The sequence below is a fragment of the Zosterops lateralis genome (assembly GCF_965231275.1).
Source record: "Zosterops lateralis genome assembly, chromosome: 1".
NCBI classification, from domain to species: domain Eukaryota; kingdom Metazoa; phylum Chordata; class Aves; order Passeriformes; family Zosteropidae; genus Zosterops; species Zosterops lateralis.
In genome coordinates, this window is record NC_139762.1 from 132191022 (window position 1) to 132214317 (window position 23296).

Here is a 23296-nt window from a genome sequence, read left to right on the forward strand (position 1 = left end):
AGCAAGGAGACGGTGTCTTGGCACAAGCAAGTTTAAATCCCCCAGGTGCAAGGAAGGAGAAACAAAGATTCATTACAGTAATAAAGTTTCACCCTTCTAGGGATGAGGTCAAATGAGAGCAGCACAGCGCTGGCTAACAGGAGAGCAGATCTTATGTACATGGGAGCTATCAATAAGCCCTCTGACATGTGTCTGTTGAGTAGGGTCCATTGAGGGAAAATATCTACCTTATCACTGAACATTTCACAGGGCAAGAAATGTTCATTGGGCAGTGTTGCACAAGTAGAATCTTTTTTTCTGTCTAAATTTGCTTTCTTAGCTTATTTACCTTTGAACCTGGTCAGCAAGTGGTGAGTTCTGTCAAACTGTATGTTTAGTCCAATGGAAAAATGCTATATTATTTTGTAGCAATTTTTCTACAATTTTAACAATTTTGTATTTACTGAGAATCCTTTCTTTGTAATGATGGAAATTCAGTGTTTAGGGTTGGGAACTGTTCACTGGAATCAAGTCTGGAAACTGGAAGGGTGCACGCCAGAATGCTGCCCACTTCTTTAGAATCAATGAAAACGTGCATTCTCCTTAATACACTACCAGGTATTAGTATGGTTTTCACAGACTAAAAGCTGCTGCTGAAAATGACAAAGCGAACTGAAAAGTACAACTAATATCTAGGTTGCAACATGTTGCCAGGACATTCCTGAGAAACAGGAGCCTCCTGGGAGCAGTGTAGGTGGCATTCACTCACTTCGGAGCTCCAGTGTTTATACCAAATTGCATTTCCTTGCCACTGCGCATGCCAGAGTAATTTAATTTAGACTCTGCCCTTGTAAAGACCCTGCACTCCCTCCACTGCTCCCCACTGCAGGCACAAGCAGCAGCCACAATCTCCCAAAGCCTCTTGCCCCTCCATTCAGTTCAGCAGAATTTCATGATATATACATTAACTTGGATTTAATTTGGTTCTTCTCCAAATGCCAACTGCAAAAACAGGGCTGAGGAGGAGAAGGGAAGAAAACTCCACAAACAAGTGTGATACCTGCAGGCCAATAGTTCCATTAACTTTTCCAGGGAAAGGCAGGCACTCTTGTTTTCTAGCAGTCTATCAGTTTTCTCCCTATTTATATATGTACTCTTTGCCTGAGTCATAAAGTGTCTAAATGAAAATTTATTGCAGGCACTGGCTATTGATTTGCAATCCTGCACATCTGGAAGACATGACCCTAAAAGAATGTTCATTCTTTGAACTAATGAAAATTTAAACTCTAGCATAAAAGAAAATGTTTCAGGATAAAACTGACATTTTGAATGAACATCATCAATGCTTGGGTTTATTTTATAGGTAAATCCTGTTTACTAAATACACCAGAGAAGTTTCAGTGATATTTGTGGGGCTGATTGAATTCAGTGAAGCCACACTGGAGACTTACAGAAATTAATTACACCCTCCTAAGTATATTGCAGAGAATGGTTACATGATAGCTGCTTCTCAGGATCCCTGAAGTCAACGGGATGGATACTATAATAGTCTCTCTTAAGTTCCAGAATTTTTTCTGTGAATGAAACAAGCTACTCCGTGACCAAGCAATTCAAGTAAACTCCCTCTGGGAGGGAATCCAGGTTTTTCCCTCTGTCACTTTGTGTTTCATTCAGTCATATCTCTGCCAAAACCACAGAGTTCAAGGACTAAGTGTAAATTTCCTGTCAATTCCTGTCCAAGTCATTGCTGCTGACATTCTGACTCACTGAAGAGGAAGATATTATCTATCTCTGTCAACAAACATCATTCTTCTTGCAATTCCTAGGGCAGGACCAACTCTTCACCTGTAAGGTCAGAGTTACATGAAGTTGGGAAGGATATTTAACAAATTAACATGATGTACACAGGAAAAAACAGTGCAGTCAACTAAGGCCAACCACAAAGCCTGATTTCCTCAGATTCTCCCATCAAAAAAAACATATAAACATTTGGCACTTTCACTAGCACTGTGCACCAACATGTTGACTCTTTGCTCATCTGAACTGTACATAAATTAATTTCTCCTTAAGCTTCTTAATAATAGATCTTGTATCTCCCTGCCATCCAGGTTGTCTGTTTTATATGCGTAGATTGTGCTTGACTTAACTCAAAATAACACAGATTTACAAGGAAGCAAAGAATCTGCTTTTGTTTTGAGAGTCATAGGTGGAATGGACTCTGAGGTGGAATGGACTTAAGAGTCCAACTCTTGAGTAAATACCCATCAGAGGGGATAGAACCCACAACTTTGGTGTTATTGTACCATGCTCTAACCAACCAATATCAGAAAGATGACTGTATTCTGATCAAATGTCAAATTTAACCACCTTTTGCTTGAGCAAAGCCATCACTTTCCTTCTGTCTCTCCACTTGGCAATGCATATTTTGTCTTGTGTAAGTATTGCAATAAGGTATTACAGTAACAGTGACTATAACAGTGGTAATGATATCACTAATAATAATTATCTTGAACTAATATAGTGCCTTTCTTCTGGGGATCACACTGTGCTTTAAAATCATCAATGCAGGCATCTCCTCTGGAGCTTCCATCTGAGTGGAGGAAGCTCAGATCCCTGCCTAGCCAGCTTGTCTCTCAGGGCATTGCTCCTTTTGTGGATTGCTCTCCATCTAAGCAATAAGGTTTCATCCAGAGCTGAATGACATAACAAGCTAGAGAGGGTACCAGAAGTGGGACAATGACACCTGCTAAGAGCTGAGAACAAATTCACTGCTTTCTGCACCCAAGGTTTGACCAACCTGATGCATACCAGATGGTGGGACAGCTCAAGAAGAAATATGCAACTGCAAAAATGAGCCCAAGGCAAGTGGCATAAATGGAAGGGGAGGATACTTCACATGGAGAAGGAGCAAGAGAGTCAAACCATGGTTTGTATGCTTAAATTTGTTACCCCAACTGATGAAACTGCATCTGTTAAGAAGAGGAAGAATCTGTCTGCAAACAAGCTAGTGACAGTCTAGTAACACTACGAGATTTGACAACTGGAGTAAATTATTCCACGTCTTCAGACGACCCAGTTTTATCACTGGATTTATCTCTCATCTTCATTAATTACTATTGAAATTGCAGGCAGCAATCCATTTACCATAGAACAAGCAGGAAACAGAATATTCAAAGTATGATGAATCAGTGCTTTAACTAGCCCAAACATGATGGGCAACACTTGCTGCCGTCACTGGTGATTCCCCAAGAAAAGCACTTATGTAACTGTACAGTTATACATAATTACAGAGTGATAGGCATCCTGCTTACACACTAGTTCTGTTTGTTCTCTGCATTTTTCATAGTGCCCTGTGTCTCATAAAAGCATTTATACAGACTGATAGAGGTGCCAGTCAAATTAATCATTTCAAATGGGGCCGTTCAACTCAGACAACTCCAGGCTTGGAGAGCATCAGTTCTGGAAATGATGTCAAGGCCTGGCAATGCTGGCTGGGATTGAAGAAAAGCTCAGGAAACAGAGCTGCCCTTCCTTAGAGGAATCACACTTCTCTGTAACAAACTGCCTGGCTTATGTTTCCTCCTTGGAAAATTACAGCTGGGATTATCAGAGCTCCTTCAGAGTCAAGAATCTGCATCCCAGATGGAAGTTGCACCCTACTGCCAAGTATAGTCCCATTCACTTCTTTTCCTGCTGTCTAGGAAATCCTAGCAGACAAGCAGTAGCTTGGTAATGGCTGATCTGCCTGGTCAGAGTGTGTTTTGCCTGTGCTGGAGTCTGTTTCTACTCACTCCAGTGAAAAGCAGTACCAGCTGCAGAGAGCTGCCTCAGCCCAAGATGTTTTAATAACACTAGATACAGCTTTTGAGAAGGGATCTTGTGTCTGCTTAGTGTTTGGGCTATGACTTGTATTACTGATTTATAATCTTCAAGTACCAGGCCAAATTGCTTCCTGCTTAAAGTTGGAAACCCATCAAAAGCAGTGCTATCACCCTTTCTTCTGCCAGCTGTAACATGGTCAGACAAGAATGTGGGGCTAAGACTGGTGGTTGCTATGTTGGGATGGGAGATGTGCCTGACTAGTGCATTTAGTAAGACATTAACATACATTAAAGATCACGTTGCTCCACTTCCCTGAAAAATACTTATATAAAAAAGACCAGCACAATATTCCAAGAGCAATTCCCTAGATGTAATCAGTCATTCCTTGCTGATGTCAGTGCCAGGGATGAGGTTTCAGTGACCCCAGTCATGCCAGGTCTGCCCTTCAGGGACAACATAGGGCCTGAAAAGAGACCTGAATTTTGGTGGCTTGTCTTGCACTAGCTGAAATGTTTTCTAAGTCCTTCTCAGCAGCACCTGTGTGATGACACCAACTCTGTCATCACTCAAGGTGTGTTACTGGGAATGCCACTGGAAGCAGGGGAACGAGGTGCTCCTGGTCAAGCAGCTGATGAATGGTGAGGATTCTGCAAAGGGAGGCAAGGGATGAGGCTGCCTTTCCATGTTGGCAGGACAGACTGTGTGTGGACCAGCTCCTTCACCCTCAGAAATGCAGCCCAAACAGCTGGGCACAAAAGAGCCTCCAGATCCTGAAATCTGCAGGGGATGTTCAAAAAACCAAATGGTATCAAACCCAGGAAGAGGCAGAAAGGGGAAATACAGCTTTGAGCAATCATAGAGAAAACAAGCATAGCTCTGACCCAGCAGAAATGACAGTGAAATCAAAGATGTGGGCTGCAAGGGTTGTCGTCATTAGCAATAAAAATACCCAAATTGCAGTTTAGTAAGAGCTGACCAATATACTAGGTGGCAAAGTGTGAGTCAAAGCAAGTGCAGAGCTGTGAGTCATCCACCTCAAAGGGCTTTATCCTTGGATAAAAGTCAAAGAGACAGCTCAGGGAGAAAAAAGGAGTGTGGGAAAGGACAGAGACAAGAGCAGAGCAGTGGGCCTCCTCACACAGCAGAGGCCACGTGGAGGGCAAGGCAGCTATCAGCCACTTATGCTTCCTTACTGTTATTTCTGTCCAGGTACACAATAGTCTGCATGTTTCATAAATACAAGGGTCAGCCTCCTGCTCTGGGGAACTCCACCTGCAGCAGAAACAAGAACTAGAGCAAGAGCAGAAAGAAGGAAGTGGTACAGAGAGCAAGTCACACCACTAAGGGTGTGTGTTTGTCTGTGTGTGTGTGTTTAAATGAAATAATATTTATCAAGATTTTTCTCCTGTAGTCCATTTATCATGACTTTATTACTGATACAGTGTTCTGCAGGTACTTGGGCTGAAGAAGCAACACAGCAATTAGTCAGCTGACATGGCTTGGTCTTATGAGGTAAGATTAAAAGCAAGAAACTAACAGAGAAAATTACAGGTCAAATAAAGGCAACTGATAAGGATCAATGCCATTTAAGAGGGTGAAAACACAAAGAAGGAATTCTTTCGGGTGGGATGGAGAGAGAAAAAAAAGAAAAAAAGGAATGGAGGAGATGATGAGATGGTTAGAAGGACGTAGAAGAGAAAGTGTACAGGATGGGAGGCTGTCGAGAATCACACACATCTAAGCACAGGGTGACATAAGTTAGTTCTAGATTACAGGGAAGCACAAGGAAGAAGCAAAGAAAATGAATATGCAGGATCTCATGCTGCTTCAAGGACAGTGAATACAAGAGGCAGTGTAGAAACAACAGGAACATGGTCATGGCAATCACACCTGTAGCGTCCTCCATCTGTGGAGGAGCGCTGTTTAAAGAAATTCCAAAGACCTCAGGAGAAATCAAAACATAGATTTACCACCAGAGGATTGAAGCTAAGAGAGAACAGAGCCAAAGCATGTTTCCATGTCCCCAGCTGAGTTTCAGAGTGCAAATCTAAATCAGCTCCCTTGATTTAATGTGTATTTTCCATGTTTTACAATACAGCAGATGACAATAGAACCTGGCTCACTTATATCCTAGGCAAGGCAGGCAGGAGCTGAAGCAATCAAAACCACTGGAAGCTGTGCTGAAATAAGATAGGAAAAGAATTAAATAGGTGGCGGAAAAATCCCAGAGGTTCTACATATTTTGTGTAATTTAATTTTCTTAGGACTTCCTGGGTCCAGTTTTAAGTAATGCTTCCTTATTATTATAATCCCTCAATATCCCCCCCACTTATTTCCTTGCAGTCCCCATATCACTGGGAGAGTACACCTTTCCAACTTAAAGCAAAATTTTTGTCCCACATACACTTTTGTAGGCACTTTGTTTTTTACACTTTAGTAGAAGAGGTACAATTTTGGGGAGAGAAGAATCTAAAATAATCAAAATAAGCAAAACCACTCTATACTGACAATTTAGAACCGTAAGTTAGCAGCCTGAAAATGAACCCTACAAAAGGCTGAAATTAGGAGAATGAGTGAAATATCCCCAGTCACTACCTGGTTATTGAAACACTACATATACTTCTAGGCATGGGATCTTTAACAAACAAAAATATAACTTGGTTTGTTTACAAAATAAACAACTACATAATTTTTAAATTTTGTGCAATGACAGATGTACCCAGTATTAATGCATTATACTAAGGCCTGTGTCTGTCTCCTGACAACAATCTCTAAAGGAGGGAAAGAATGACTGTTAAACTGGAAAGCATCACTACCATGAACTTGCAAATAAAAAGGAAAGTTATGTCTGCAGGGCTTAGAAATAATATGTAAACAGAGAACAAATGCCACCATGCAGATACATGATGCATGTTTGCACAGAGAAAGCTTGGAAAAAGAACACAACATCCCTGTATTTATTCATTGTAATGTATTACAGCACAATGTTTAGGGCACATAATAAGCTGTCAAATGAAATAACTTTCATATAATATTAGTTACAGAAAGCATTTTGGAAGATTGAAGTGCAACAGCAATAACATTTTCAATATTACCTTAACAATCATTTCAGCATATTCATTCTGGGAGAAAGAAACTTGCATGAAAAATGATTTTTGGTTCTCCCACCTTCAAATATGCCATTTATTTCCTTAGGAATAAATGGAAATCGAATGAGCAGGCTGGATTTTTCACTTCTCTGCTAACTATACAGTTACGCACGTAAATAACTTGATGTGCATTTATAATTTTACTGAGATCAAGGTGTGGGATGATCCATACTGGAGCATCAGCAGAAAACTGAAGTTGCACAATAAATGCAACAAGGTAAACTATAAAACAGCAAAGAAGGCTTAAGAAAAAAGAATATCTAGAGCATGACTGAGCAATTATTTATGTCTGTCCCATGTGCAGATGGTCTGAGCACAAATATTTAAAACTGCTTTTTACTGTTCTTTTCATTGCAATTATTATTGTTGCTTATTCCAGGAACTTAAAAAAATCCTTAAACTAACAAACAAACAAAAAACCCCAGATCAAACACGATGCCTCAGCAACGCAACGGACAATTTGTGGATCATTAAAAACATAAGCAACTCCTTTCACTATGCAATAAATCAACAACTGCAGAAGTATTTTAGATTTTATTAAAAAACCCAGGAAACTTATAAATCTCATTTTACACTGCGACAAGACGCACATATTGCTTTAGTTTTTCCTTGCAGCTGCCAGACAAGCAGTCAGTTTTCCAGCAGCTGATGGGCTATTGGCCTGAGGGCAGGGCAGGAGAGACATGGAGCCTCCGGGGGCAATTCCCATAAACCTCCCAGGGGCAATTCCTATAAACCTCCAAGGGGCAATTCCCATAAACCTCTTCCACAGGACTGTTACCAGCTCTGTAATCACAGAATCAATGAGGTTTGAAAAGGCCTCTGAGACCATCGAGGCCTATCTCTGACCCAACACCAAGTGTCACATCCAGCCTTTCCTCCTCCAGGGACAGCGACTCCACCGCTCCCCCGGGCAGCCCATTCCAATGTCTGACCAGCCTTTCTGTGAAAAAACTCCTCCTGATGCCCAACCTAAACCTTCCTGGGCACAGACTGAGGCCATGTCCTCTCTCTGTCCCATCTCTGGCTGCCTGGGAAAAGAGACCGGCGCTCCCCGGGCTACAACCTCCTTTCAGGTAGAGAGCGATCAGGTCTCTACCTGAGCCCGGAGCCTTCTCTTGTCCAAGCTAACCTGGGGCCCCGCGGCCTCTGGAGCGGGGCTGGAGGCAGGAGCTGCCGCAGGGGAGCCCTGACACGGCCCGGCTGTGCCCCGGTGCATCCGCCGTGCCCCGGTACGCCACCGCTGTGCTCCGGCCGCCCCCCGCGCTCGGCAGCCGCAGTTCCGCCGGTGGGAGGAGGCGCGGGCCCGCTCGGCTCGGCTCGGCTCGGCTCGGCTCGGCTCGGCTCGGCTCGGCTCGGCTCGGCTCGGCTCGGCTCGGCTGGCCGGAGGATGCGGGAGCACTCCCGCCCCCGCTGCCGGCGGGAGGCGGGCGGTGGTGGTGGCGGTGCGGGTGAGGCGGACGCGTCTCCCCGCAGAGAGCGGCGGGGGGAGCCGGCGGAGGGCGGCGAGCCCGGGGCAGCGATGGAGGAGGAAGGTGAGGGGCGGCTCCTGGGGCCGCGGGGCCAGGCGGAGGCGGCCGGGGCCAGGCCGGTGGTTCAGGCCGGCGGTGCGGCCGCCCCTGGCGGTTTGTGGAGCTCTGGGCTGCAGGACACGGGCCGCCTCCCGGGCCAGGCCAAGGCAGCCCGTCCCTTGCAGCCCCGAGCGGGAGGCCGGGCCGGTCTCTAGGGGCTATGGGGTCTTTTTATCTTCCCTGGCCTGGCATAGTTTCTGGGCAGAGCGCTGTGGATGCTTCCCTGGGTGTACTTTCTCTTTGGCATCCTTCCGTATGTTTTAGCCAGTCCTCTCGTCTCGTTAAGTGTTAGCATCCAGAAGAGGGCTAGGGAGGTGGTGAAGGGCCTGGAGGGGAAGCTGTATGTAAGTCACTTGGTTTGTTCAGCCTGGAGGAGACTGATGGAGACCTGATGGGAGTCTGCAGCTTGCTCAGGAAGGAAGAGGAGGGACAGGCACTCTCTTCTCTGTGGTGACCAGTGGCAGGACCCGAGGGAATGGCCTGGAGCTGCCATGGGAGGTTTAGGTTGCTGTTAGGAAGAGATTCTTTACCCAGAAGGTTGCTGGGCACTGCAACAGGCTCCCAAGGGAAGTGGTCACAGCACCAGCCTGACAGAGCTCAAGAAGCACTTTGACAGTGCTCTCCGGCACATGGTGTGGTTATTGAGGTGTCCTGTGCAGGGTCAAGAGCTGGACTTGGACCATCCTTGTGGGTCCCTTCCAACTCAAAGTGATTCTGTTTCACTTTTAGCACCTACACGAGCATTCTTCTCCATGTCTTTTCAGTGCAAACCCCCTTTGTAGGGGGTAGGAGATGGCGTTTAGTTTTCTTGGAGAAATCAGCAGAAATAAAACTGTTAATAGGCACCCAGAAAAAGGCAGGAGCAAAACAAGCATATGCAAATCTGTCCCATGGCGTTTTCCAGCCTTCCAGCTGTTTGAGGATTTCTGTATCCTTAGGAGTCTCCTGTTGCTTGTCCTCCACAACTGTGTCCATCTTCTTATGAATCTATGCAAACTCTTGGTTTTACAGGATGTTCTTTGAGTAGGAGTGTTCTTCATGAAGGTGCTGTGCAATGAGCTGGTTCTTTTTAGCCTGACTCATTAGGTTTATTTGTGAACTTCTCATATTAGAAAAGGTAAATCACTGCTCTCTATTCAGAGTGTGTTTGTGCAGTTCATTAACTAGTAGACATCTGGCAAGTTTCTGCTGGTCATCCTCTTTTCTAGACTGAGGCATCTTCAGTTTGTTTCTTCATTCCTTGTATGGGAGCCATTGCACAATTTAAATCACCCTCATGGCCCTTCTCTGAATGTTTCCCTGCTCTATCTTATCCTCCTTTAGATGAGAAGACAAAAATTACAGACAGTGCTCAATTAGTAGGTGAAAAGTAGATGAGTATAGTGGCACAAGGTAGGAATGAGTTATGTTTTTCTGCAGTTGAAACACAAAAATAAGTGGAATGCATGTTTTCTGAACAAGAACTTGTTTGAACTGGGGACTTAGAGGGAACTGAAAAGCAGATGGAAAATTATGGGCTGGATAGAGAGTTACTAGAGGCTGTCATCAGTTTAAAATTCTAGATAATTTTTAATTGTTACCTTGTTTGACTTTAATTTCTGATGAAAGTATTCTCTGAAGGATTCATTTAAGTGAAAACAGCACTTTTCTTTGTGGCAGCAGCAGCAAGAAACAGAAGTAACACACTCACATCTTGTGTTATTGCTTTGGGGGGGAATATGTTGAACAGTCTTGAAAACCAAGGCGAAGATCATTTGCTGATTGAGATGTTGTTGTTTCAGAAGTAGAATTTTAAATTGTTACTTCTTTGGGAGCTTTCTATTACTGCTATTAATGCTTTATACATTTGTTACACTTCTGCTATGGTTCACTTCTCTGCCAGAGGAGCAAAGACCTTTTCCTCCAGTGCTCTCAGTACTGGTGCCTTGGTCATAACTAGGATGGCAGGGGCACTCAGTTGTCCTTCCAGGCACATACCTGCCCACCTTTGTGATCTAGAGTTTTCTCCCACTGTGTTTTGCATGATTTTTAACTGCAGTGCACTTGGTGCACAAATTATCATTGCTGATAAATTTCTGATATACATGTCACGAAGAGATGCTGGTATAGATATTATTTTTATATGGTTGATATGATGATCAATGAAAACATTTGTTATTTGTTAAATGCTGTTTTTAAACAACATTTTGTGTTGTTTAAAAACTTTCCAGTTCTAGTCTTGGTTAGGAAGGTAGACATTTTCTGTTCGTTCCATGAAAAATGTTACCATTGACATCTTGGTTTGCTCAGAATGATTTATAAACTGCTCTGTTAGCACACAGGTGTCCTGATACAGGCAGACATCATTTTAACCATTTATATTTCTATCTGTAGTTTCTAACTTTTAGATCTAGTGGCTGGGAATTAAAAGCAGACTGAATTAGAATTGAAGTAATACACAACCAGAGTACTTAAAAGCTTTGTTGTGGGGTGTGAAGATTGACACTTCAAGTTTGAAGTTGAATGGGTTTATGAAGGAGCTGTTTTAAGTCCAGAAGAAAATTGGAAAATCTCAAGCAATGTTGGACAGTTGGTCAAACATAAGAGCTAAAAATTCTGGAGCATGAGTTGCAGTTATATTAAGTTCATTACACTTTCAGAATGACATAAATATTGTGGGGTATCTTTAATATAGGAATTATAAAATACTTTTTGCAATGAGTCTTTTTGTATGCAGATTTGCAGTCTGTGAATTAGCCTCGTTGCCTTTCAGACTGTAAAATAAATGGGCCAGGACTTCAAACTGTTGCTGCTCTCAAAAAAGTTAACAGAAGCCCTTGGTCTTGTGATGTGATCTATGTGGCTGAGCAGGCTGGGCTTTTTAATTATATGTTAGACTAAATAATCATAAATCTGCTTAGTTGCAGTCGATCCAAAAACAGGAAAAAAGTGATATTACATTTCCTTTATAAAAGCCTTTGCCATATAAATAATAGACATCTCAATTTAAAAGTAATGGACTAGCCCAATTTTTGTATGACACTGCTATAGCAGCCTAAAACCAGGATGAGAGTAGAATGGAATTGGCACCAGTTTCTCCCAGTGTCTGCATCAGCTTATCTAAACTACTGATTTCCTTCATTTCTGTTCATCAAATGAAATAAAACCAGTTAGCTTCCAGTTTGGATTCTGGCTAATCCAAGAGTATGGCCTCAAGAGAGTACTGTGGTTTTTTTCTAAGGAATAACATAAGAATTGATTTCTGTAGTTATATTTGTATTTATGTAGTTATATTTATATTTAATCTGTTTTATTGTTATTTTAGTTAGGCATGTGACGTACTTTAATTGAGACTTTGTCAGATATATCTTCCATGGGATTGAATCAGGAGCAGTAACTGGCTGCTCCCTGCTGCTGTGTGAATTTCCCAGTGTGATTTTAGGTATTGTGTTGCAGTAACTTAAAAAAAAAAAAATGTCTTCAGGGGCAGCAGACCTGCGACAGAGAAAGAAACAAAACTGCACTGAATCTGACAAAATGGCTCCAGAGGAGAGAAACAAAGAAAATTCAAAGCTGGGAAGGTCGCCAAAATGTAAGCTACAGAGTTTTTAGCTGACTTGATTGTTTTTTTCATTATTCTCTTACATTTTATGGGAAGATATTTGTAGCACAGTAATTTATAACAGACTTCCTTTGAATGAGGTTTTTGAATATTTCAAGAGGGAACAGTCATGCACATTAGAGTTCTTTAATAATTTTATGTATTGGAGAGTGAAATGGTAGTCTTGGACTGTTTTAAGCTTGGGGAGGTAGAGGCAGGGGAGTTAAGAAATTTATTATTACTGTTTGCTTACAAATAAATATTTTTATTGTTCCTGGAATGATCTTCTGGTTGGAAGCTGATACACATGAAGTAATGGTACTGAAACAAGAACAGACAAAAAGTCCTTACAGCTTTTCAGGAAACAGAACTAAAACTAGGATTAATTTTAGGCAAATGCTCACCAAGCTACCAAAAACTTTTATGTTAAAAGTACACAATAACTCAAGGGAGCTACAGATGAAGTAGAAACCCTTTGAATGAGTTTGGTAAAATTCAGATTTTTCTGTTCTTATACTCAAAAACAGAATGGAAAATAGAATTTCTCAGAAATCATGTTAGATGTGGTATGCTACTTCTGTCTGTTAATGTCCTTAAGAAGTTTGTGGTGTTTTGTGTAGAATCTAGAGTTTGCTCTATTTATCTGGAAGAGGCATTTCCTTCTTGGAATTCATCTGAAAACAAAGTTTGCTGGAGAAAATTTGCAGTGTAGTGTGTGAGTGAGTATTTTGTCTGAGTGTCCTATGAAGCAGTGATAACAACTGGGAAAGAAAACTGCAGGACAGGAGTAGCAAAACAGTTTTCAATGTATCTGTGCTGCTGATGGTGTGATAATACTCATGCCAGTAAGTTCACTTGATGCTCAGCAATAAGAGTCATGTGTAGGATGTACTGTTTGTTTCTCAGTCCTCTGGGCTATTTTAGCTTTTCAACTGTTCATTTTCAGATATGTTAATCCAGCGTTTTGCAAAGCTTTTCTTTGGCTGTCTCGCAGCAGTCACCAGTGGAATGATGTATGCTGTGTACCTCTCCACATATCATGAGCGGAAATTCTGGTTTTCCAGCAGGCAGGTAAAGATAAACTACTGAAACAAAAGCCAGATTGTGTCCTTGAAATCAAATCTGAGCCATGTCATGTTGAAACTACTTGCAGAATCCTGTGTTCTTCTATTGAGGCCTCTGTCTTTGAAACAGCTGCTTTTTTTTTTTTATTTTATTTTTTTTTCTTTTTTTTTGGTCTTCTTTATTTTCTTTTTTTCCCTCCTTCTAACAGTTGTTGTGGCTTGTCATGCTTCTTTATGTTTTTCCATGCCACCCTTTATCCTTAAAATACCTTTCTGAAATATGAAAAAATAACTGAAGCATACTGGGATTGCAGAAGCTAATCAACAGAAATAGGTGTTGGCTTTTGGGGGTGTTTTTTTTTGTTTGTTTCTTTTGGGATTTGGGAGGTTTTGGGGAGGTTTTTTTTGTGGTTTTTTGGTTGGTTGGTTTTGTTTTCTTAAGAACTCCATTATTAAGGGAAGTAGAGAAAGTTGAATGAAATTTCTGAATATGAAAAGATGCTGTGGATTTTGTGCTGACTTAAGTGTGGATTTGAGTTGCTCTGATTCTGAGCATGTTTGCTAAGTTACGGAGAGCATTATGTACCTGATAGAAATACTGTGAAAATTAATGTTCTGTAGAATATTCTGAAGATGTACAGTGAAGTCATAACCATGTACTGTGTTACAAAACCAGTCTATCTGAAAGTATATTATCTTCTCTGGAAAGAGATTACAGGAGATTAATTTTTTTTTCTAGGAACTTGAACGAGAAATTACATTTCAGGGTGACAGTGCCATTTATTACTCATTCTATAAAGAACTGCTAAAGGCTCCATCCTTTGAAAGAGGTACACAACTCATTTGTTTTATTAACTTTTAAAAGTCCTGTTTTCTTTGGAGACAGTAAAAAACCTGCAGACTTGGGAGACTGATTTTATTCTCTTATGTAGGTATATTGGTCAGGTTAATTAAAAGCCACACACTGTCCTAACTTTTCAATGCCTTTTCAAAACCAGTATTTAACTCTCCTGTATTCCAGCAGATTGCCTTTAATCAATACTCTAGGATAGGTTTAGTATTACGCTTATGGTCCTCTGTATCAAAGTTATCATTGGGTTTGCCTGTGTCACAGTAATGGATTTTCTGCCTTGTAAATATAATTTATGTTGAATTTGGGAATGAGGGATGAAAATGACTGTTTTCCTCCTCTGTCAGAAGACAGATCAGTTTCTGTCACAAGCTGATCTGCTCCATCCTGTCCCTGCCAGAAGTTTTTACTCTTGTCAGCTGTGATGAATGGATGTTGATGAGCACTGAGTGGTAGGGACAGAAAGCAACAGGAAAGAGAACAGACTGAGTGACAATGATCTCTCCTTCCTTTTTGCTCTTGTTCTTTTTCCTGCACTGGCTCTTGGGCTCACTGACCCTGGGTCCCTAAACCAAAGGGAGACTAAAGCAGTGAAGAGAAGAAGGAGCACTTCCATGTTAATTCAGGAAGTTCAGAAGTGCACTGCACTGGCGTGGAGCTGGAACTCCAGAGGCAAGAGGATGAACTGCCCTATCTTGCAATGGTCTGCCACTGAATTAGTTCAGTCCCTTTGTGAAACCTCACTGAAGCCAGTAAAAGTAAACTTTGTGGTTAGCATTTTATTGGTTGAACATTTTCCCAGCTGAAACATAGCACATCAGCAATATCTGAGGTCTTTGGTACACTCAGTGCCTCTTGACCTCTGGGGATGTTGCCCATGCTGTGAGTGGATGGACTGCATGCCTCACTCAGGGATGCTGTCTCTGCAAACAGGTGGACTCATGTGTCCATAAGGTATTACAAGACATCCAGTCTTCAAGAGTGTATTACAGCTGTGCTGAGCCCAGTTATAAGTCATGAAAGACCTGGTTTGGCCTACAGAGGACCAACTGCAGACCATACACTAAGATATGCTCAGAGCTGGAAACAGTTGTCTGGTTTGACTGTGGCATTGTTTTTGAGTCTTTTGTTCTCCCCCGTATCTTGATTCGGATTGTTTTTGGTCTTCCCTCTATGGTCCTAACTATTGACAAGTCTTTCCTTTATTTATAATGTTTTGGAATGATCTTTCAAGTATGGCAGCTTCAATTCCGTCTTAACCCCGTAGAAAGTCACACTGTGTTTGGTGAATGATTTTTAGAAACCTCAGAAACCCAGAGCTGAAAGGGGTGATGAGGCCATCATACCTGATGTCCTTCTGGAGATGGGTTTAATACATCTTGCTCATCCCTGTTAGATCTGTCTCACTCCTTAAGATCTTCTTGTGAAGGTGATCTATTGTCAAGTACTTCCAGGACTGCATCAGTGTGTTACTGAAAAGACTGTGCTTCAGATGATTAGTTTTGGGCCTTCTATTTAAAGACTAGATGAAAAAAGGGTAATAACTTTATAGCCAGATCAGTAGGTGGAATGACATCTAACACGGAAATTTCTCCATCCTTTAAAATGAAGCATGGTGGATCAGTCAGTAGCTTTAATGATCAAATCTGTTTCCCCTGCCTTTGAATACACTTTGGCCTCTTTTAGGAACAGCAGTAGTAAGTGATTCCAAGAATAATATATTTTTTTTTTATCTGTAGGTGTTTATGAGTTGACACACAACAATAAGACAGTATCACTGAAGACCATAAACGCTGTCCAGCAAATGACTTTGTACCCAGAGTTGATTGCCAGTGTTTTATATCAAGCATCTGGTAGCGAAGTATGTGCATTTCTCCTACTTTCTGTACTTCCATTGTGGTTATATCTGTGTATGTGTGTATTAGACTTTCTGTGCTGTATCCAGTGAACACAAAAACAAAACAATTTTTTGTTGAATGAATTGAGCTAAGGCTCTCACTAGTTCCAGGTTCTCCTCAGTTCTGATTAGTCTCTGGCATAGGATTTTGAGAGTTTAATACTAACCGCTAACATTTTCTGTTATTCTTTACTTCTACAAACTGCTGAAAAAAATCAGGAGTATCTGTGCTATCCAACAGGAATGTTAACTCCTTTGGAGTACAGAAGTCTGTTATAATGGTACCTGTCTGCCCATTCTCACAGGGGAAAGCACTTCTGTAGATTAACCTTTTGTCAGTTTCCACTCCACTCTACTCAGGCTTTGTTCTGCTTATGCTGCATACTTGGGTCCTTTCATTATCTTTCCTTTTTTATTATTTACTTATTTTAGAATCATTTTTGCCACATCTTTACCTCTTCAAGTTCTTTTCTTTTCTAACTTCTTCTAGTAGTCCTTTGAACTTTATATCCCACTGCAGCACAGATTTATTAAATCCGACACATAGAGTGTTCAAGCTAAAGCAGATTCTAAAATCATAGCACTGGCAAGCTGAGTCCTGAAGTGTGCACTTAATTCACACTGCTTTGTTCTTCCTGAGCCCCAAATAAAAGCATGCCCAGTACTTTTCTAGATTAGGAGGCGTCTCTTACCTGTTTGTAAAGCACCTAGCACATTGTTAGCAATAACAAATTGTAAATAGTAATAATTTCCAGCTTCAGCTCAGTTGCCACTATGTCTCTTCGTTTTTATTTGTAATTTCAGGAAGTTATTGAACCAGTGTATTTCTACATTGGTATAGTTTTTGGACTGCAGGGAATTTATGTGACTGCATTGTTTGTAACCAGTTGGGTTATGAGTGGGACTTGGCTGGCAGGAATGCTGACTGTAGCATGGTTCATTATTAACAGGTAAGAAAAACATCTTTATACAATCTAGTTTGTCAATAAGGCTTTTTAAAATACTAGTGGATTGAAGTGATTTTAATTAGTGGATTGAAATGCTTTTATTAAGATTTGTGTTCTCACTGTGAGACCAAAATCTTATGGTGAATAGAAAACATTTCCAAGAGATTCATTGACTCTCATGATGATTTTTTTAATGGAAAGGCCTCCTGTTGTCCAAACCATCCACCTTACCAGTTGTACTGACTTTATGTATGTGTGAATACAGAAGTATTCACACACAATTTCATTTTTCAAAAATATTCCTCAGAAGGTTTAGTTTTGTGCTGATAAAGAATGAAGACAAATGGTCAAAACAGCTGTAAAATAGAACTGCACTCTCTGGCCAGCTCTAAACATTGTGACAGTTGTCCAGTGGCATAGAAATAAATGATGAAGTGCCTTTTTTTTTTTTTTTTTCAAGAATATTTTGTTTTTAAATCTTTTTGTAGTGGGTTTTTCTGCTTAGTGGATTTTTCTTAGATGATCCTAATATCAAGACTTCTTTTTTTTTATTTTAAAACAATTCACTTGGAATTCCTCTTCACCTTATGAAGCACCACAACAATAGGGAGTCTCATTTGGGCAATGAAAACCGATGTTCATGCTCTTGGTTTGTCACCATGGAGCTCTGGGGCTTTCTGTGAACTTGAGTGCACTTGAAATAAAAGAACTATGGAGCAAAATGTTGGAGATATACCTTTAAAGTTGAACTGTTGGGAAACATCTTCTAGGACTGTGAAGTCATGACAGATTCTGTGATTAGTAGCTGAAAATACTGTTCGTCAAGCTGGTGTGGACAGTGGAAAATAGGAAAAATAGTGAATAAATCTGTAATTTTTTTCAACGGTGAGTAAGATTAAACAGTATCAACAAAATGAAAGGTTTAGTAGTTAAAAAAGCTCCGAACATGCCTCTGTAAGAGGCTTCAGATAAAAAAAATGAAAGGTGACACTTTTAAATACCTAAATGATAAAGGAGCTTGAGGTTCCTTTTTAAAGGCATAGTAGACACAAAGAAGACTATGTAGCTCTGAGACTGATGCCTTTGATCACATTTGAAAGCGTGGCTTGAGCTTCTGAGTCACTTTAGCACTTTAAAAAACTTTCACCTACACCTCTAATTGTGTGGATACTGTCAAGTCATTCCATGAGAAAACCCTGCATGCTCCCCATCCATCTTTAATCTCTTGTTTTGCTGGGCAGAATTTTTCCCTGTAGACAGAATATTTGCTGCTGCTGCTTTGAGGAAGCACCAGTTTGTATCCTAAGTATGTTGTGTTCAACTGCCTAAATCACTTGTTTAAAACACACTGTATGGGAACTGAAAGGAATCTTTTCTCTCAGCTGTGAGCTGATTTTCATTGCAGGTCAGAAAAGGCTCGAGGCAGATGCTTTTTGCTTCAGTCCTATAAATGCCAGCTAACATGGAAACCTGCTAAATAGATGAGGAAAGATTGGGCCTTCCATGCTGTTAATAATTTTGTGAATTGTATCAGCAGCAAAATTGTGTCAGTGTTACTTTGCACCAAAATAAGGAAAAGTTTGCTTGCAAGGCCACATTTACAACTGGAAGTAACATTTAGGCTTTCCTTGATATTTTTGTTACATAAATATTTTAATATTTTTGTTTCTTTGTACTTTATTCTAGGACAGATACAACAAGAATTGATTACTCCATCCCATCAAGAGAAAATTGGGCTTTGCCGTATTTTGCATGTCAAGTAGCAGCTCTCACAGGCTATTTAAAAAAGAACCTAAACTGTTCTGCTGAGGTAAAGCAAAATTAGTTTCTTAATAAAGAGCTGCTGGTAAAACTACTCTAGGGTAGTTACTTCTCCTATTGTTGCCCTTCTGGACAGAAAACAGTAGATGTTTTGTTTCTTTACAAAAGAGCCAGTTGGATGTCACCTAGGCATGTGCAGATTTTGCTGAGCAACTTGTTCCCTACCTTCTTATGCCCTCAGGAGGGTTCAGAGAGAGCAGTGTCCTAATGGGCCATGTGCTGCTTTTTATTTGCATAAACTGAGGCAGAATTTTTCTCATGTAAACTGTTTTTCTTGAAGAAGATGGTTGTTACTTTCTTACCTTGACTCTCTCTCAAAGATTTTTCTTCTGATTGGCTTGAAATGGTTTTGAATATTTCAGTAATTACTTTCTTCCATCTGAAAGTTAAGCACATTTGAAGTCAGTATTTTAATTATTTTCCGAAATAATAATTAATATCCATAGTTTATGTTTTATTGAACTCTCAGTTACTTGCATGGCAGACATGCATGGGTGCAAAATTAATGCTTTTCCTTTTCTTTTTTTCATCTAGAAGTTTTGTTATCTTTTGGTGAATGCCTCAACATATACCTTCATGATGATGTGGGAATACAGTCATTATCTCCTGTTTGTCCAGGCTGTTTCTCTTTTCCTGCTAGACAGCTTTGCTCTAGCACAGACAGAGAAGGTATTGGAACTTTTCAGCCTTCTGATAGTTGGGGGCTTAGAGGCAGCCTCTGAGGTGCCTGCCATTCATACTGGTCAGGAGCTCCAGAGGGCACAGGAGACTGAGGGATGAGTGTCTTGCAGTCTGGGCCCAGCTGAACTGCATGTGAAGAACTGAACTGCATCAGAAGAATAAAATAGCTTTAAACTGAGTCTCTTTTGGAGTGCTGTGTTGGGATAGAAGCTGAGACCTGAAACATCCTTGGAGAACTAAAAGAGTGATGAACGATACTCCTCCATTTTTGACATAGCTGCCTCTTTTCTTTCTCTTATTCACAGCAGGGTGGGCAGACCAAAGAAGTGCTCTGTTGGCTCTGTGCAGTTAAAGGGCTCATTTTCACCCTCCATGGCCTGTCCTGCACTGATTTGCCAATTAATAGACTAGACAGATGTTGAAGGCCAATTGATTTTTCAATACAAGGAAGTATTTAAATTTGTTCTGTAAAATGGTTCTTAGAAATGTTGCAACAATAAGGCATTTTTATTCTTCCTGTTGCAGTTGTACATATGCTCCTTTGTACATGCATGCCTTCTAGTTTTATTAGATATCAAACTGCATGCAATTTTAATTCTTCACCCCTTCTTTCAGTGTCTTTTTATTCTGTTCCTCAGCAGTGGGGAATGTTTGATCTATTGTAGAGCACTCAAAGCAGAGTATATAAGGGAGAAAATGGATGTTTTGGTAAAAGTCTGAAGAATCAAGCATCAAGGTTTATAAGATCTGTTTATCAAATAGTAAATAACAGCAGGTGTTAATAGTAGTCTGGATATTCCTGAGACAGGTTAATGAACAAATTATTTTGAGGGCAAGGAAAGCACCTGTTTGCAGGTGGGCTTTGTCACAAATTGCGTGTTCTTACTGGTGCCTTGTAGTTCCTGTAGTTACTGCTTCATGCTGCATCACAGGGAGGTGTTACTGAATGGGGAGACCTGGTAAAATACTCCTGCTTCTGGCATTTTTGCAGAATTCTTATGAAGTAATTTCCCAGTAATTACTGAGGCTGACCAGGATCATTTTCATGTGGAATTCTTTCCAGAGCCAAATGGTACCCTGACAGACTCATGAGTTGAAGGATTGAGATCTCTTAATCCCCTGATTAACAGAAGAATGCATGAGCTGTCTACTGCTCTAAAAAGCAAGATTTATATCCGCTGTGGTTTTATTTTATTGTTTATCTTTTTCTTCAACAGGTGCACGAGGTATACAGAATCTACCTGTTTTCTCTCATTGGGGGGTACCTTCTGCAATTTGAAAATTCAGCCTTACTAGTGTCACCATTACTGAGTCTTGTAGCAGCTTTAATGCTCTCCAAGTCCCTTCAGGTAACTAGACTTTCTTCTAACCCTGAGTGTAGTTTTAAAATTTAAGCTGAATTCCAAATGATACAGCGTTCTTTAAATATTTTTGCAGATGAATATGAAAAAAAGTGCATTTGTGTCAAGATTGCTGAAAATAATGTATATTTATTTGGTACTTACAGTAGCAGTGACACTAAACTTCATATTAAAGGTAAGATTCCTCTGAAGAAGTGATTTTAATTTCAGAGTCTAAATGGAAAGTTGCAGATATATTTTTGAAAAAAATATTTTGAAGTGTTGCTTATTGATATAATAGTTCATCACTTAATTCATAGTTAGTATGATTACTCAGTTACAAAAATTGAGTAATTTTGTAGCAACTCAAACAGCTTGTCTTGTTGGGGTTTTGGTTGTTTGTGTTGAAACAGTATAGAAATACTCTTTAAAAGACATTTTATCTATTTTATAAATATGGGGTTTGTTATAACTTGAATGGCCTCTACAGACTAGGCTAAATATTAAAGCAGTATTCTTGTGCATGGTAATACAGTGAACAAGGAACAAGTATAAGTAGTCTTAGGGTAGATATTAATTTTCAATTGCATTTCAAGTAGAACATGGGAACAGAGGCTTTCACTTTGTGTAGGGGTCAGTTAGGGATTGAGATTACACAGTGGGATTTTAGCCTGGTCTTTGATTAGCAATTTCCTCTTGTGCTGGCCTTTTACACATATTATTGTGCTTTTCTTCTATCTCAAACTCACCATGGTTGTGTTAATTAACAGTGTTAACTTAAAAGTAAAGAAACTACTGAACCCCAGAAGGCTTGAAAGAATGCTCACATGTAATTATTTCCTTAATTCATTCAGAATGAATGAATGCCATTCAGAATGACTAGCCTTGATGTATCTCCAGGAAAATAAAATCTAACCTTGAAAAATATGAGTTAAATTACAGTTATGAGTAAGTTACAGAACTTCAGGGAGCTCAGACATTCTGTGTGAAGATTACAAATACTCATGACTTTTGATCAGCTGCAGTCCTATTTTCTAGTGGAGCCAAGCACAGCACTCTTAGGCTTGCTTGGGAGTAAGTCTGTCTGTTTTTCATGATCCTTTTTACAGTGCTCAGTAGTCTTTTGACAAGTTATTGTCAGCTTTTCACTTGCCCTCCTATTGTGGTGTCGGATTGGCATGAAGGGAATAGCATTGGCAAGGAAACCCTAAATATAGATTTATTGAAGTGAAGGTTTACAATACTATATCAGTACCTTAATTAGCATCCATTTTGTTAGTTCTAACTAAATCTTGAATAGTTGATCATTACCTGACATTCTGTAGTCTGAATGACCATGTTAAAGCTGCTTCCAGCATTTTGTATGATTTTTCTCTGCTAAATTAATTTTCAGATGTTCATTCCTCATAAAGAAAATGGGCATTTGCTGAAGTTCATTGAAGTAAAACTTGGCTTAAACACAACTAAGTAAGTTTATTTAGACTCTTTACACCTCCCAAGATAGCCAAACTTTTGAAACTGCTCTGAGAAACGTAACATTTAAGTGGCTTGTGAGAGTTAGGAGCTAGGGAAATAGTTATTTGTTGTCTGGTTGTAAGATTGAAATTAAAAAAAAAAATGCACATGCAAAATTTACTTAGGGTATTGAGGTTTCCAAGGCATTCAATATTTTTCATGCCTTGGGGTGAAAGCATTTCATGGATTTTTTTTTCTCTTGTGATGTTGAAGAGCGAGAACTTTCTGTACCCTGACTAGTGTTTTTAACAAGACTTGAAAGCAAAGATAATAGGGTAAAGGTGGCAGTATGAGCTTTTTATACCTGGAAAAGAGGGCTTTGGAAAGAGTCAAGAACACAACCTCAAAAGTGGCTTGGGTTGTGGGTAGCCCCAAGCCCCCTCCTATGTTTTGGAAGAAATTAGGACAAGGGACATCTTCAAAGTCAGAGGGAATTGTTGTGATTCGGATAAAAAACCATGAATATCTGTGAAAGAGTTGGATGTTGGACTGCAAGATGTCGTGGCAACAGATTTTCTGGAAAACTTCCAATGGAGTGTTGGTAAGGACTGACACACTCCTGGAGCCAAGCCAAGACTTGCAATTCTGAGCAGGAATTGAAGCTCTCTCCGAAGAACTGCATCTCTCTTACAAAAAAACTACTTCACAGCCTTTCAGGGGAACAAGTGGAAAATGACATCACACCCAACTGAAGCTGTTGGGGAACTTTTGGAAGACAAGATGCAGTGACATTGACTATGATGCATTGTTTAACACACACACATACCCATTCTTAAGTGTTTTGAAGAAAAGAAAGGACTCCTAGTCAGGATTTCAGTTTATTCAGCTCCCAGGTATTAATGGATTTCCCTTTTTTTCCCCTTGGAGCCTTGCTAAATGTCACTTTTCAGGCTGTCAGACTGCAATGAAGCCAGAGATTGAGACAAACTGGGTGCCTGGAACACTCTGTAGCTGTGTATTGGAATCATGATTTGCAGCACAAGAGCTTCAAGATCTCTCTTTTAAGGCCAGTTTGGACACACCCATCTGTAAACTGATTCTGTCTAATTGAAAATGGTTCTGTCCTCTGGTCTTCCCTTG

At 40.3% G+C, this 23296-nt stretch overlaps 1 protein-coding gene across 2 annotated transcripts in view; it reads left to right on the forward strand.

Moving 5' to 3' along the window:
- Nucleotides 1-8340: 8340 nt before the first annotated feature.
- Nucleotides 8341-23296, forward strand: part of DPY19L4 (dpy-19 like 4) — a gene marked incomplete at its 5' end in the record, with an annotated part of 32452 nt that continues 17496 nt past the window's right edge. The window contains 11 exons of one of the 2 annotated variants that reach the window (XM_083863271.1): nucleotides 8341-8485; nucleotides 11985-12092; nucleotides 13048-13172; nucleotides 13905-13995; nucleotides 15755-15876; nucleotides 16717-16862; nucleotides 18546-18669; nucleotides 19215-19349; nucleotides 20579-20710; nucleotides 20799-20897; nucleotides 22095-22168. In XM_083863271.1, the coding sequence (XP_083719397.1) occupies nucleotides 8341-8485; nucleotides 11985-12092; nucleotides 13048-13172; nucleotides 13905-13995; nucleotides 15755-15876; nucleotides 16717-16862; nucleotides 18546-18669; nucleotides 19215-19349; nucleotides 20579-20710; nucleotides 20799-20897; nucleotides 22095-22168 (1301 nt within the window). Of the gene's footprint in view, nucleotides 8486-11956; nucleotides 12093-13047; nucleotides 13173-13904; nucleotides 13996-15754; nucleotides 15877-16716; nucleotides 16863-18545; nucleotides 18670-19214; nucleotides 19350-20578; nucleotides 20711-20798; nucleotides 20898-22094; nucleotides 22169-23296 lie in introns of both variants that reach the window. The other variant, XM_083863272.1, reaches the window with a different exon arrangement.